Source organism: Musa acuminata, chromosome BXJ1-9 (genome assembly GCF_036884655.1).
Source record: "Musa acuminata AAA Group cultivar baxijiao chromosome BXJ1-9, Cavendish_Baxijiao_AAA, whole genome shotgun sequence".
NCBI classification, from domain to species: Eukaryota; Viridiplantae; Streptophyta; class Magnoliopsida; order Zingiberales; family Musaceae; genus Musa; species Musa acuminata.
Genome location: NC_088335.1, coordinates 308,803 through 321,578, shown reverse-complemented (window position 1 = coordinate 321,578; position 12,776 = coordinate 308,803). Strand labels below are relative to the sequence as shown.

Here is a 12,776-nt window from a genome sequence, read left to right as displayed (position 1 = left end):
GGGTGTGGGGGTGAAATTGGATTCCTACCAATACATGTTCAATCGATAGAACATGTTCAATAATTCTGAGTGCCACCACTTCATTATCTGCTTGACGACTGATTATTTTCTTATTCCTCTGCAACCACATATCGGTAAACAGCTACAGCTAAAACTGCATCTGCCTTGAATTGGTCCTTTTTTTTTTCTTTTATTATTCATCTATTTTTTTGTTAAACTTCATATATCAATGATAACTAAACTAAGATGAATAGATATATTGGTTGATGAATCATTTGTTATGCAGACACAGTCGTCTTAATAACACAAAAAGCGTTTCACGTCTCCTAACCTAATTCATAACGTCTGATAGAGACGATAAGTAACGATAAACTCAGCAGCAATGGTCTCAGACACGAGTTTGAAGAGACATGACAATTAGATTCAGCATTAACGGCCCAAGAAACCCAAGAGAAGCAGCTCAAACATTTCACAGAAACCGACTTCAACAACATGAAACATCGTTCTCGTAATGCTGCTTGGCCTCTCAGGTGAATGAATCATAGAGCTGATAGAACAAAAGGAGAACTTAATTGCAATACATCTCTACAAGAACAGGCAGATACGACATAATGCAAATCACATCATTGGCCCTTGGCCAACCATTACGTATATATATGCATAGGGTTTCCAACAACCAACAGGATCTAAAAAGTAAAGACGCACAAGTATTTGGAGACTACTGCTACTTCATGGACATCCTAACAAAGAAAAAAGAAAAAAAATACCTGTACGCAGTGAACCTATTAAAAGTTCTTCAAATCCAATTTGCTCGTTTCTAGCTTAGTAAATTGTATCATTGTTGGAGTTGCAAGTCCAAAATAAAAATAAGCAAATAGGGGCATAACAGCTACAGGTTTGTAGTTTTCATCTTCTATGAAACAGATAACGTAAAGAAGTAATTATAGAAAAAAAAAAAAAAAGTTATAACATAGGAAGAGAGAGAAAATAGCCTTTCAGAAGAAATTGAAACATGTTCTCATTACTATGGTTTATTTACCATAGGAATTACATGTAAAACCAAAACTCACATTCTCAATTGTAAAACATCGAGTGTCATTACACACATGTTCCAAGATAATCATTTCCTCTTCCTTTGAGAAAAGAAACCGAACAATATGCTACAAATAAAAGTAACAGTTAAAGAATGGATGAGAACCACTTTCCCTGGCATTCTGCTTCATCTCAGAGACAACCTTGCACTTCCAGAAAGAATAACAAATTATAACAAGGAAAAAAAGAAAAGATCATGATCTGGAACATCATTTTTCCAACTTTCTCCAGCCTGCACATATAAAATAATCAAGAACTTTTAAGCATCACAATTAGTTAGCAAATGACCTACACGGTTTAGTAGCACTAATAACAAAATCATAGTCAACACCACGAAGCCACTGTGCTACCTAGACATTAATCATTATCAACTTATATGTAGTTGTTATTAAGATCAGTTTTAAGTCCCAACCTTATTTAGTAATGGATAAATATGCACGCCATATAACATATAGACTCTTATGATGTATATTATTTGCTGACAATATTGTTTTTATTTTTGCTGGCAATAAAATTCTAATTGATATGCGTTTATATTAAGTTAAATTTAAAATTTAAACTTGAGTTTAAGGAAACAGACCCTAGAAGATAAAGATAATAGATTAAGTAGGACCGAGATTAAATATATGAAATGTAAATTTGGTAATACTAAGAAAAGAATTGATGATGTAATTAGGATGAATGGACAATAAGATTTTGTGAGTAAAAGTTTTAGGTATCTTTGATATGTTATTTAACAAAATGAAGAAATTGATGAACATATTTTTCATAAAGCAAAAAAAAATAGTGGTTAAAGCTGCGAGAATTATTGACAGTTATGTGATAATCAGGTGCCCCCTTTAATTAAACAAAAAAGTTTACCAATCGGATCCAAGTACTGAATAATTAGTGAACATCATGTGAAAAAACCCTTATGTAGCTGAGATGGAAATGCTGAAGTGAACCAGCAAAGTTACTAAGAAAAAGAATATCTCATTCGTGCGTGCTTAGGTGTAATTTCAATAGAAAATAAAACAAGGATGATTATCTAAGATGGTATAAACATATTCAAAGAATATATGTAGATGTGATCAGATAAATTAAGTTGATTAGTATTAGTAGCACGAGAAAAATAGAGAGAGGACTAAGAAAAATTTAAGTGAAACAACAAAAGGAGGTAGAATCCTCATAATTAAACAAGAGACTTTGGTACAGAATTGAATGGTAGAAAAAATCTAGTCAGCCTCAAACAGTTAGGACATTACAATTTGTTATTAATATTGTTACTGTTGTAGAATCCACCAAGGACTGCCAAACCGCTTGAAATTATATGAAACGGGTGCTACGTACCGACCAGCCCAACAACAAAGCTTTAATTCCACAATGAAGATTCATAATCAATGTTGGAATGGATCGAAGCAGTAGAGAACCAAGGGGATCCTTTACTTGATGAGGTAGAAGATCATCTACGTCCTTCTCGTTTGATCACCGAGACAATATAAGAAGCGGAACAACATCCCTAGTAGGAAGAAGATCCCCTTCGGTCAAAACGTGACGGAAGGAGCTGAACATCCTCGAGTCAGACTACTCGAGGTCATGACACCCAACAGTCACAATCGTCCGCCCAGTGTGCAAAAGCAAAGGGGAAGGCAATAGCATCAGTCGAACCATTAGAAAAAATCCGAGTCAGGTGACGAGACACCTTCTCAATCACATTCAACAACCCGCTCGCTCCGTAGACATACCAGCGACGTGGACAGTAGTATCTCAACCATCAATGGTGGCGACGGTGAGGAGTCGATCTACTCAGTTTTCGATTAATACATATACCGAGCAGCATTTTATGCATGCCACCTAAGATTCATATCATGAAGATCGAGGTAGTCATCATGTTTACACACGAAAAGGGAAGGGAAAGGCAATTGATGATTTTGAGCAAATGCAATAGACCCTATACGATGTAGACATAAAGTGGAGCTCATCGTATTCCTATATTATGGATTATCTTACAGCCAACAATACGATGATAGTTGGTCCTTTTTCGAGGTAGATCGGTTTTATAATACGAAGCAACAGGACAATGGCAAAAGTAGAAGTTTCAGCGTTCTCCAACGTTCGCACCAATACATGCCACAATCATACTTGCTTGAGGAGTCGCCTCGAACACATTTAGTTCACAACAATTAGGCTACAATCGTCACTACATTGATACACCAATGGCATACGGTCTGTCAATATACCATGTTGTAGAATCAATTTCAGGATTGGGTCCAACAAACATATCATATTGATATACAAATATATAAGATCAAGGACCCCGATCCATTGCTTGTTGACTCCCACTGTTCATTTTGACGGTAGAACTAAGTATATCCATCGACCAATCCATTTATTGCTTGATTTATTTGAATCTTAAAGTTTTGACTCATAATCTAACAATTTAAGTCATATCTTTGTTGAATCTTAAAGTTTTAAACTCGTAATCTAACAATTTAAGTCATATCTTTGTAGAAAATTGAATATCACTGGAAAAAAGGTTTGAAACGTGCCGCAAAGCTACTTAAAGCCTGAAAAAGATATATGCCGCTATCCCTTCCTAATTTAGATTATTTTTTATGAAATTAAACTAAATTTTCATTTAGTTCCAAATTAAAAACCCTAATCTATGTTTTTCCTACTTTTCAGGTATTTTCAAGGATTTTTGGAGATTTTTTGGTGCCATCAACATGTCCTGTTGTACCGACACACGACACGCCAATACAAGGCTGTATGTGTCGCACATTGGTCGGTAGGCACGAGAAGTCGAACCTTGGTCTAAAACACTTTAAACTTATATATTTGTACCCACATATGATTGTGACATTTATCCATGTACTGTTTCCATTTTTGGAGAATTTTAAAAGAATTAAAATTTTGAATTTTATAGAAATATTTTTTTTGGAAGAAGAGGAAGGGGGGGGGGGGGGGGGGAGTGGGGGGAAGGGAGGGAGGCAGGGGAGAGAGAGAGAGGAGGATGCAGCGGAGGAAGAGGAGAGTGAGGAGGCGAAGGTGGGCGAGGACGGGTGGAGGTGGAGGCGAAGGAGGATAAGGGTAATTTAGGGTGCACATATATAGACTAAATCAGTTCAATTATTAAGAACGCACCAAACTGGTTTAACAAAAAAGAACCAAATCATGAATTCTAAGTTGGACCCGATGTCATTTACCCTAAATAGTGAGGATATTTCCATCCAAATAGGAAAATAAGGATGCCTTCAAGTAAAAAAGTTTTTGTGGCGTCATCTGGTAAAAAGCCAATAGTGGGAACTTTTTTGGTAAATTATCCTTCTTTTTCTACTTTTCTTTTCTCTCCTTATTTTCTCTTTTATTTCCTTCATGTTTTTCTTCCCTTGGTTGCCCACAAACTTTGGTTGGATGACAGCAATGCATGTTTTTTTTTTTTTTTTTGTCTTCAAGCATGCCCATAACCCTCTCTTTTTACTTTTTTTTTTTCCTTCTTTCCTATACTAATATGCTGCATGGATGTTGCAAGTGTTGACAGCAAGCCATGGCCTCGGCTTGCTGCAACAATTTGGTTTTTTTTTTCCATTGGTCTAGATTGCCACCGCAAGCCACTCATATGTTGCATGTTTAGCACGCTACGACAGATCCTTTCTCTCCTTTTTTTTTCTTTTTCAATCTATCATACACCCAAAAATCTGATCAAGATCTTATAAACAATTATCTTTATGACATCATTCAAAATTCAAACCAGACAAAATATAAATTTCTCAAAGTATTCTAAATCATGACTTATGAATATATCTAGATCCAAGATGTTCATCAAATCATGGATCCATAAAAAATATTCATGGATCAACTCATATATTTCTATGATAGGCTTATGACCTACATGCTCTGATGATTAATAAAAAACTTTTTACAGAATATGATCTTATCCTCCCTCCAAAGCTGTTCTCAGGTTCCTAACACAAATCCATCAACTAGTGGATTCCTCTTTTAAGGCATAGAGATAGCTCACACAATGATATTTTGATGTAGGATGAGTAGCAATGGATTTCCTTTTGATGATAGAGAGCTATAGAGAGAGAGAGAGAAAAGAAAAGAGATAATAATAGGAAAATAATTATAAAAAAAGGATAACAACCAGACTTGCTTTGGCTCAAGAAGCAAAACTCCTAGGATGAAGGCCTCGCACCTCCGCATGTCTCACAATTGGACGATGAAATCATACCAAAGGAAACATAATTGTGATCTCACACTACTAACACAAGGTGGGAAAAAAACATGATTCATTGATTTATCTCTCATTGATGCATTATAATATTCTAGCCCCTTTTTACAGGCCAAGTACAAGAAAAGAAAAAGAGAAAAATTTATAATTACATCACATCAAATATATGATTTGATTTTCCCTTCGAAGAAAATAACATTCTTGATTAATATACTTTCATCCTCGTAGATATCAATTTTCATAAAATCTTCCATCAGGATTTGGAATCTTCAATCACAATCATAATATGACTTTTTTCAAATTCTTCTCACATTTTCTTCTTCCTTGAGTAAACTAGGTTACTAGATCAGAATTATTCAGTATGCTGCCATGTGGTAACTTATGATATGCAAAAATAACCTCTAAAGTAATCAAATTTATTTAAATAAGAGACAGATAAGATTGATTCCGTGTCATATTTATAGATTATACTACTTAAGAAACCCTAGAATTCCTTCTTGCAAGAAATCTTAGGATTCTGATTTTTACAAATAAGCCCTTCATAAAACATAATTATATGTACATCCTTAAGTAGAATATGGGGACACATATTAACTAAAATGATATAACAGGAACCAAAAACTCAAATTGCAGAATGTGAGAAACTCACCCTTTTTGAGCAGACAGGAGAATACAAGTTCATTCCAAGCATCTGGGACTCCAGGGAGACACCAATGGCTGCAATCGACAATAGTAGAAGGGTGGCTCCAAGTGCCAATATGGGCATCGCTCCTAAAAGCCCCCATTGAAGTTACATTAAGAACAGCGATAGGTACTGTCATCCTTTCTACTACCTCAGCTATGATATCTGCAAACTCACTTTTGTCATTCACTTCGGCCTCAGACAAGGGCTGCTGTGTTACTTCACAGACCTTCTCGTTTGAGCCACTGTAACACCAAATGTGCAGATTTTAAATTGTAAATTTTGAGAACAATACAAGGAAAATCAATGATGCACCTTTAAATGTACATTTAAATATAGAAAACGTGATTGACACGATGGGACATAGTATCCAGTAGCATTGTCAAAAAGAAGGAAATGTGGTTCATGTCAAGTTCGAGAAATGAACACCAGAAGAAATTATTACTTTCAACTGGTTGAACTCCATTGCAGTAATTCCTTTAAATCTTAGATGGACACAAAAAGTACCGAGAACCATGGGTAACAACCTACTGGTTTACAAATCCATGGTCGTCTTCCTACTGTTTATAGAAAACTGTGGCCACGATTTCAGGGATTTATGAAAACTTGTGCGCTAGATACAACCGACAATTGCATGCTTTATGGAGGTTGAATTCTGATTGAGTGAAATAAAAACCAACAAATATATTTCAAGAGTGAAGGGGAACTCAAAAGCATTCTGATCTCCACAAAAACAGTAGCGCAAGTTCAATGGGGCAAATGTCTTGGGCAGAAAAGTAGCTTTGCCAACACCAAATGTTAAACCAGAAGGACCAAGGATAACCAAGATGGATTAATACAGAATAATACCATATATCTAGGATGCCATAATTTACTTCCAGGTTTAGGTAACTTAGTTGCAACATGGGCCCCAGATGGATATATGAGTTTGATCTGATAAGCAGACAGCAAGAATGGAACATAAGTTTTTGCTTACAGCAAAGGCATGAATTATTTTATACCAAAATCATACATGTACAATGAAGATCAACAATGATAATGCTAAAATTGCATATCTAGACTTCTTTCAAAACTTTATAATGAAGTATGACTATATTTTTCAACATTTAGTATTGCTCATCTAAAAATATGCATACACCAACAATTATTTTGAACCCATGCTTTATGGGCTCAGCCAATTTGGTAGTTTTGGTAAGTTCTAATCATGAATACCAATTCTTTTTCTTTCTCCTTCTTTTATCTATTTGAGGTCTGCCAGATCAGCCATGATCCTCAAGAAATTAGCTGTAAGACAGTCAAGTTTTGTTAATACTAGACAAGTCTGATAGGCTATAACTTATAACAGAATCCAAAATCAAGGATTATTGTTCTACAACACATGGCATGCTAGCACCTTTATGGGACATTACAATTCTGTGTCATCTAGGTAAGAAGACACTATTGCCAACCAGCATGAGACAAATGCTATCCTAGCCATACGTTGGCAACCTCCAACACGAATTGGCATGGTGCAAGCTAGGACCTGGCTAGTGTTGTGTTTGCCAATATGTTTCTGTATGGATGGTACATTTTGATTGTGCCAGCATATTCCAATTGGCCAAGATATCTCTTAACTGAAGGTTTATTACTTTTTTTTTCTTAAAAAACATGTTGTCATTTTGAGAGTGGCCAAACCATGATCTGACCGATGTGAGCCAACCTATATTTAAGTAATATAATCAACCAGAATTTGTATGTGAACTTGCTCAAAAGCTACCTATATGTCTTTTCAGCATGACTTCAAGTATGACACTACTACTATTTGCTACAATATCTACAATCAATTACTTTTTAGATGGTAGAGCATGACGACAATTCAAAAAAAAGAAATGTCAATGAAATCATTACCGAATGAATAAGCACACCCCAACTCTAAATTTCAGCGAGGATAAGCTACAATTGCCAATATGGAATTGCACCAAACTATTAACAACTAATTTACCTTCTGTTGTCAAACTTACCATGCTTATGCATGGATGAACTCACTAATTGAAAATATTTATCTTCTTTGTTAGATTAGTAATAATCAAGGTATCTAGAACTGTCATGGCAGATGGATGAAAAATAACACTCGATCCCAAGATTATTAAGTTTTAATACTTAATCTCAGGATTAATATGGTTTATTTCGGTGAAGCATTCATATCTGGGCAGTGACTTGTTCAAACCGATTAAAATGGTTGCCATGTGAACTAAAAATCTTTCAAAGGACAACTTTTCTTGGGAATGTAAGATTTTGATCATCTATGTCAAGCTAAAAAAATCTAATATCATATTTATGGATCAAATCAAGATTCTATTAGCTTCAAAAAAATTATTATCCTGAAATTCATTATAACTTAAAGAACTTACTACAAAGAATATATAGTTTAAATTATACTATGTCCCAAATCAAGCTAGTAAAAATTTTTGCTATTGTGAGATTCACATAATTGATTAAAAGCCTTATCTTGAATGCATAAGTATGTGCCCTAATTCCATCATAGGTGTTGGAGGTACAGTCTGGGCTACCATATGACATCCATGCAATGCATATGGCGTTGAGCTTGAGATCTTGGATGCAGACCTTTGATCATTATCCCCATCCACAGGTGTCAACTCTTGGTTGGCTGAATCCAACACCTATTTAAAATTCCCTTAGAGTAACCATGACCATATAAAGGATAGAATGTGACCTTTGTATCTCTCTCTTTTCCTCTCCTTCTTTAACTTGTTTATTATATTTTGACCATCTGCTAAATTGACCATTGAAGGGAACTTTGCTGGAGCAAATTCTGATGCCCTGCTGGTCTTCTTATAGACCATAAAATCAGCAAGGAACTCACATTAGCACATGGGAATCACAAAATAAAACCTAGGTTTCCACCCTAGCCTCCAGCTTGGTAATCACCAGAAAACTATTCACAACATTTTATATATAAATACTTACACGCATGGCTAAAATTTTTATGAATATTTTTTTTTTCTTTATGCTCAATGACCTTAGTCATCTTCCCTTTCTCTATGACAAGCATTTTTTTAGCTTTTAACTAATTTCACAGTTTTTGGCCCTTGTCTTTTCAACTTATCTCAAAACTTTAGCTGCTGTTTGGATTAATAGCTCTCTAAATTTGTGACAAATTTAATATAAGATTAAAGTGTAGTTTGTACTATCATACTTGTCTGTCTTGTGTCAATTTACGGACAAACAAAGAGGACATCGTTGTAGCTAATGGTTCCCTTTGTCAAGTGTCTTTGACTAAGACAGCTCTAGAGATGATTTGGGATGGATCGCAAGGTGTACCACAAGGTGAATTCCAAAGCCAAAAGGATTTCTACATCAATTTGAAGAGGTCATGAGCTTTACTTAATCAAACTCAGAACATTCTACTCAAACTGTGATTATAAGCTAAAACAAGAAAAGGTAGATTTTTTCCCATTTCAAGGCATGAGGAGGACCCATAGAAAGAGTAGGCTTGGCCTAGTTAGTCCTACTCTCATTTGGAAATAGGTTGATCAAACCTACACTCGATGTCATTGGCTTATTAAGCTTTCAAAAAAGGGTTATCAGCCAAGGAGGAATGAGAGGATTGATCTTAGTAGCACTAGGACTTAGGTACTTAGTTTTCAATGGAGGACGATCATTATAGATATTTTTTGTTATAATCTTTTGATTTATATCTCTAGCTGTACTGAACTTTTAAATAATTAAATTTAGGTAAGAAAAGATTCTTATATTCTTAATGCCGAGAGTCAAACTTTAATTAATTGGTAGGCGACAAAATAAGATTTAATTACAATAAAAAGAGCCATAGAATTCAAGTTATTGTTACTAGTATTGACTAAAAAAAAATTATTTTTGCTGTTATATGCATTAAATTAATGATCATGTATTGAATAATGCACTGTCATCCACCAGTACCCCTATATTATTCTCTTTCATGTTGCTTTTGTCTCATTAGACTTGGACTCTTTCCTCTCCCCTACTCCAAGATTATCTTCATTCTCTTGGTAATATGTATCTTCTTTATCTTCATTATGAATTTGTTGCTTGTTGTTTTTCTAATAGAATATTGCCTCACTAGAACCATGATGATAATTATTAACATTATATTTTCTTATTTAATTATATATCTAACTTGAACTTGGAATATTTCTAGATCTACTTGTCAAAATAAAATTATGCCAGATTCAATCTGATTAAATTACAGTTGAAGATGCTAAAATGCTCTCAATTTAACATCTCTAACCATCAAACCTATTCAAGATTGTCCTTTCTTACTTTCTGTGAGCAATATATCAAATTCCACTAGAGGCCCCAATTGCATTCTGTGAAGTGCATAAATTTTCCTGAAGGCAAATTCCAAAAAGAAAGTGACTGTTCATGTCTACAGAATAACATACAAATATAGGAGGGAAGATGAAGTAGAAATGGTTAACTAATTCAGCAAGAAAAATAAAAGTCCACGTATTTCACAAGCTCCATCTGACCAGTAACCTTTATCAAACAAAACTTGAAAATATACTATTATTATTATAGGTACTTGCTCATGCAAAATGCTGAAATTAAAAATTACCAAAGGAAATCATTTCTAGTTCATTAGGAAATGCAGCCAAGCCAGCTATTAGGCTCAACTACTTAATCAGATGAGGTATAAATAGATACCTCCAATGGGAGGGCTCATAAGTCCGAAAGAAGACATGAGTTCTATTTGTGTCAACCATTGTCTCGACCCAAGAAGCCCAGGTGTTTAAAGCAACTCTAAATGCAGAATTGATGGACATTCCAAGCTTCAGGGTTCCACCAATCTGGAAATAGCAACCCCTGAGAAAAAGACCATTCAAAATCCAGTATTAACACAAGAAAAGGACAGAAGATTTGTTCTAAATGCCAATATGCATTAACTCTATAATGATATTACTCGAACTCAAAGCGCATAGGGAGTAGAGATTGCACATAAATATTCCCTTTGAAGTCCAAATTCCTCTGCATCATTTAAGGCCACCAAAATTCCAGCATATGGAAGGAGTTAATTTTGCTAAACTATGATGACAATGAATTTATGAAAGTTATAAGATGGTGATGACAGAGCTATCATAGACATTCTTCGACTTTCATTGTTAAAAAGCTTTAATGTTGTTCTGAATACAACACTAATTTACATGTCTAATACAACTATAACTTATGGCCATGAAGGGAAAATTTAAATGATTTACATGTCAAAGAGTTTGCTTGAAGTCCACCAATGACCAGAGTTGAATATAAGTACATCTGAATCAACCCACTTCCTGCTTATGTCATCCATCTTGTCCAGCTGTAGTGTTGTCCGAACCCGTTTTGGCCCATGTCTAGGTGGAAAGCCTTGCTGTACAAGAAACACCGAGCGGAAAAACTCTATGCTCAAATTGAACGATTGGAATTGGACACCTAAGAAGCGAATCGTTTTCGAGATCTGATTACTATTGACTTCATAAACAGTCTTGGGATCCTGCACTCCAGTCATGAGCATGCATATTAGAGACTCCCACTGTGTGCGACTCATTGAATCACCCACAAAGACTACCCTTTTCCCTCTCAGCCTTTCCAAGATGTCATGCACATTGAATTTAGGTACATTACATTGCCGTGGCTGCCACCTCCACTTAAGATAGTCGATATCCTTCCTCCCATTTGCCAAGCAGTTAAACCCCCTTTCAGCAAATGGACATTCCGAACTATTGTACAGAGGGTACGAACTATCCGGCACCCAACTACCATCAAAGACATTACAAACATTAGCGTCACCGATTAATCCTGCAACAGAATTCTCACTGTCAAAGTATTGGAAAACATAGAGATAGACGATGCATCCAACGACGAGAACGAGAGAGGCCAGACAGAAGGCTACTACGAGATCACTGATTGAAGGTCTCGGCGCCACCCACGACTTCCTGCGAACAGAAACCCTAGGTCTGCTCGCAATTCTAGGGGTCAATCGAACCGACATCCTCCTACTAAAACCACCACTCTCCATTTCATGCACCGGTAATTGAAGTCAAAGAATTCCTCCTGCAAAAAACCATCCCACCTTTCAGCAGCATATCAAGACGAATCTCAGGAAGTAAGATATCCCGCAGTCCCATCCAAGATCAGCAAAACGGCAACCAAATTACAAGCGATTGATGCCAAACCAACATCTAGGAGCAACAAAGAAGAAAGATGATATTTTTCTCATTGAAAAGCTTCAAACTTGATCTTGGCCGACAAAAGAACTACGAATTTGGATCAAAGAACAAGACCTCCACTAGATCGCAAAACTCACTGGTGCAAATCGAGCCAGAGACGGGATTCAAACCAGATTCTTGTTTACTCCCAAAGCTCACTCCCCTCATTAAAAGCCCAAATTCCAGCTCGAGATCTCCTTCCGACGGCTTCTTTCGCGCGGCGGAGTACTCAATAGGTCGACCGTCTGCGAGAGGTGGCGGTCGTTGGAGGAGGTGGGAGATTAAATAGCTGCCGACCAAGTGCGCGTTACAGTAATTGTGTGTTTAACAATGTAAGGTTGTGAGTTAATTGTACGACGCCATTCTTTGAAGTGACATATATATATATATGAAAAAAATTCTATATTTTGGTACTTCTTGCAAAGCGTCGCTACTTTAATTTTTTTTCCAACGGCACCTATATTTTTTTAAAATGACAAAAGCATCGTTATATAATCGGTTGGGTTTACATATACGAAATCGAAAAAAATATTTATTTAACGTAAATCGATTTATATATCGTACATTG

General features: G+C 35.7%; 1 protein-coding gene across 7 annotated transcripts; it reads right to left on the bottom strand.

Annotated features, from left to right (window-relative positions):
* Nucleotides 1-963: 963 nt before the first annotated feature.
* Nucleotides 964-12,486, bottom strand: LOC103996566 (protein trichome berefringence-like 7). Of its 7 annotated transcripts, none has more exons than XM_018831141.2 (5): nucleotides 11,222-12,484; nucleotides 10,671-10,829; nucleotides 6,165-6,232; nucleotides 5,955-6,076; nucleotides 964-1,324 (listed from the first exon to the last, which is right to left on the bottom strand). In XM_018831141.2, the coding sequence occupies exons 1-5, from the start codon at nucleotides 12,016-12,018 to the stop codon at nucleotides 1,262-1,264; spliced, it is 1,209 nt and encodes a 402-aa protein (XP_018686686.2). In that variant the 5' UTR covers nucleotides 12,019-12,484; the 3' UTR covers nucleotides 964-1,261. The 7 variants fall into 7 exon arrangements, with proteins under 7 accessions (XP_018686686.2, XP_064937649.1, XP_064937650.1 ...); XM_065081577.1 differs by having other exon boundaries at nucleotides 5,955-6,232; nucleotides 11,222-12,181; nucleotides 12,284-12,483; XM_065081578.1 differs by having other exon boundaries at nucleotides 5,955-6,232; nucleotides 11,222-12,053; nucleotides 12,284-12,483.
* Nucleotides 12,487-12,776: the final 290 nt, after the last annotated feature.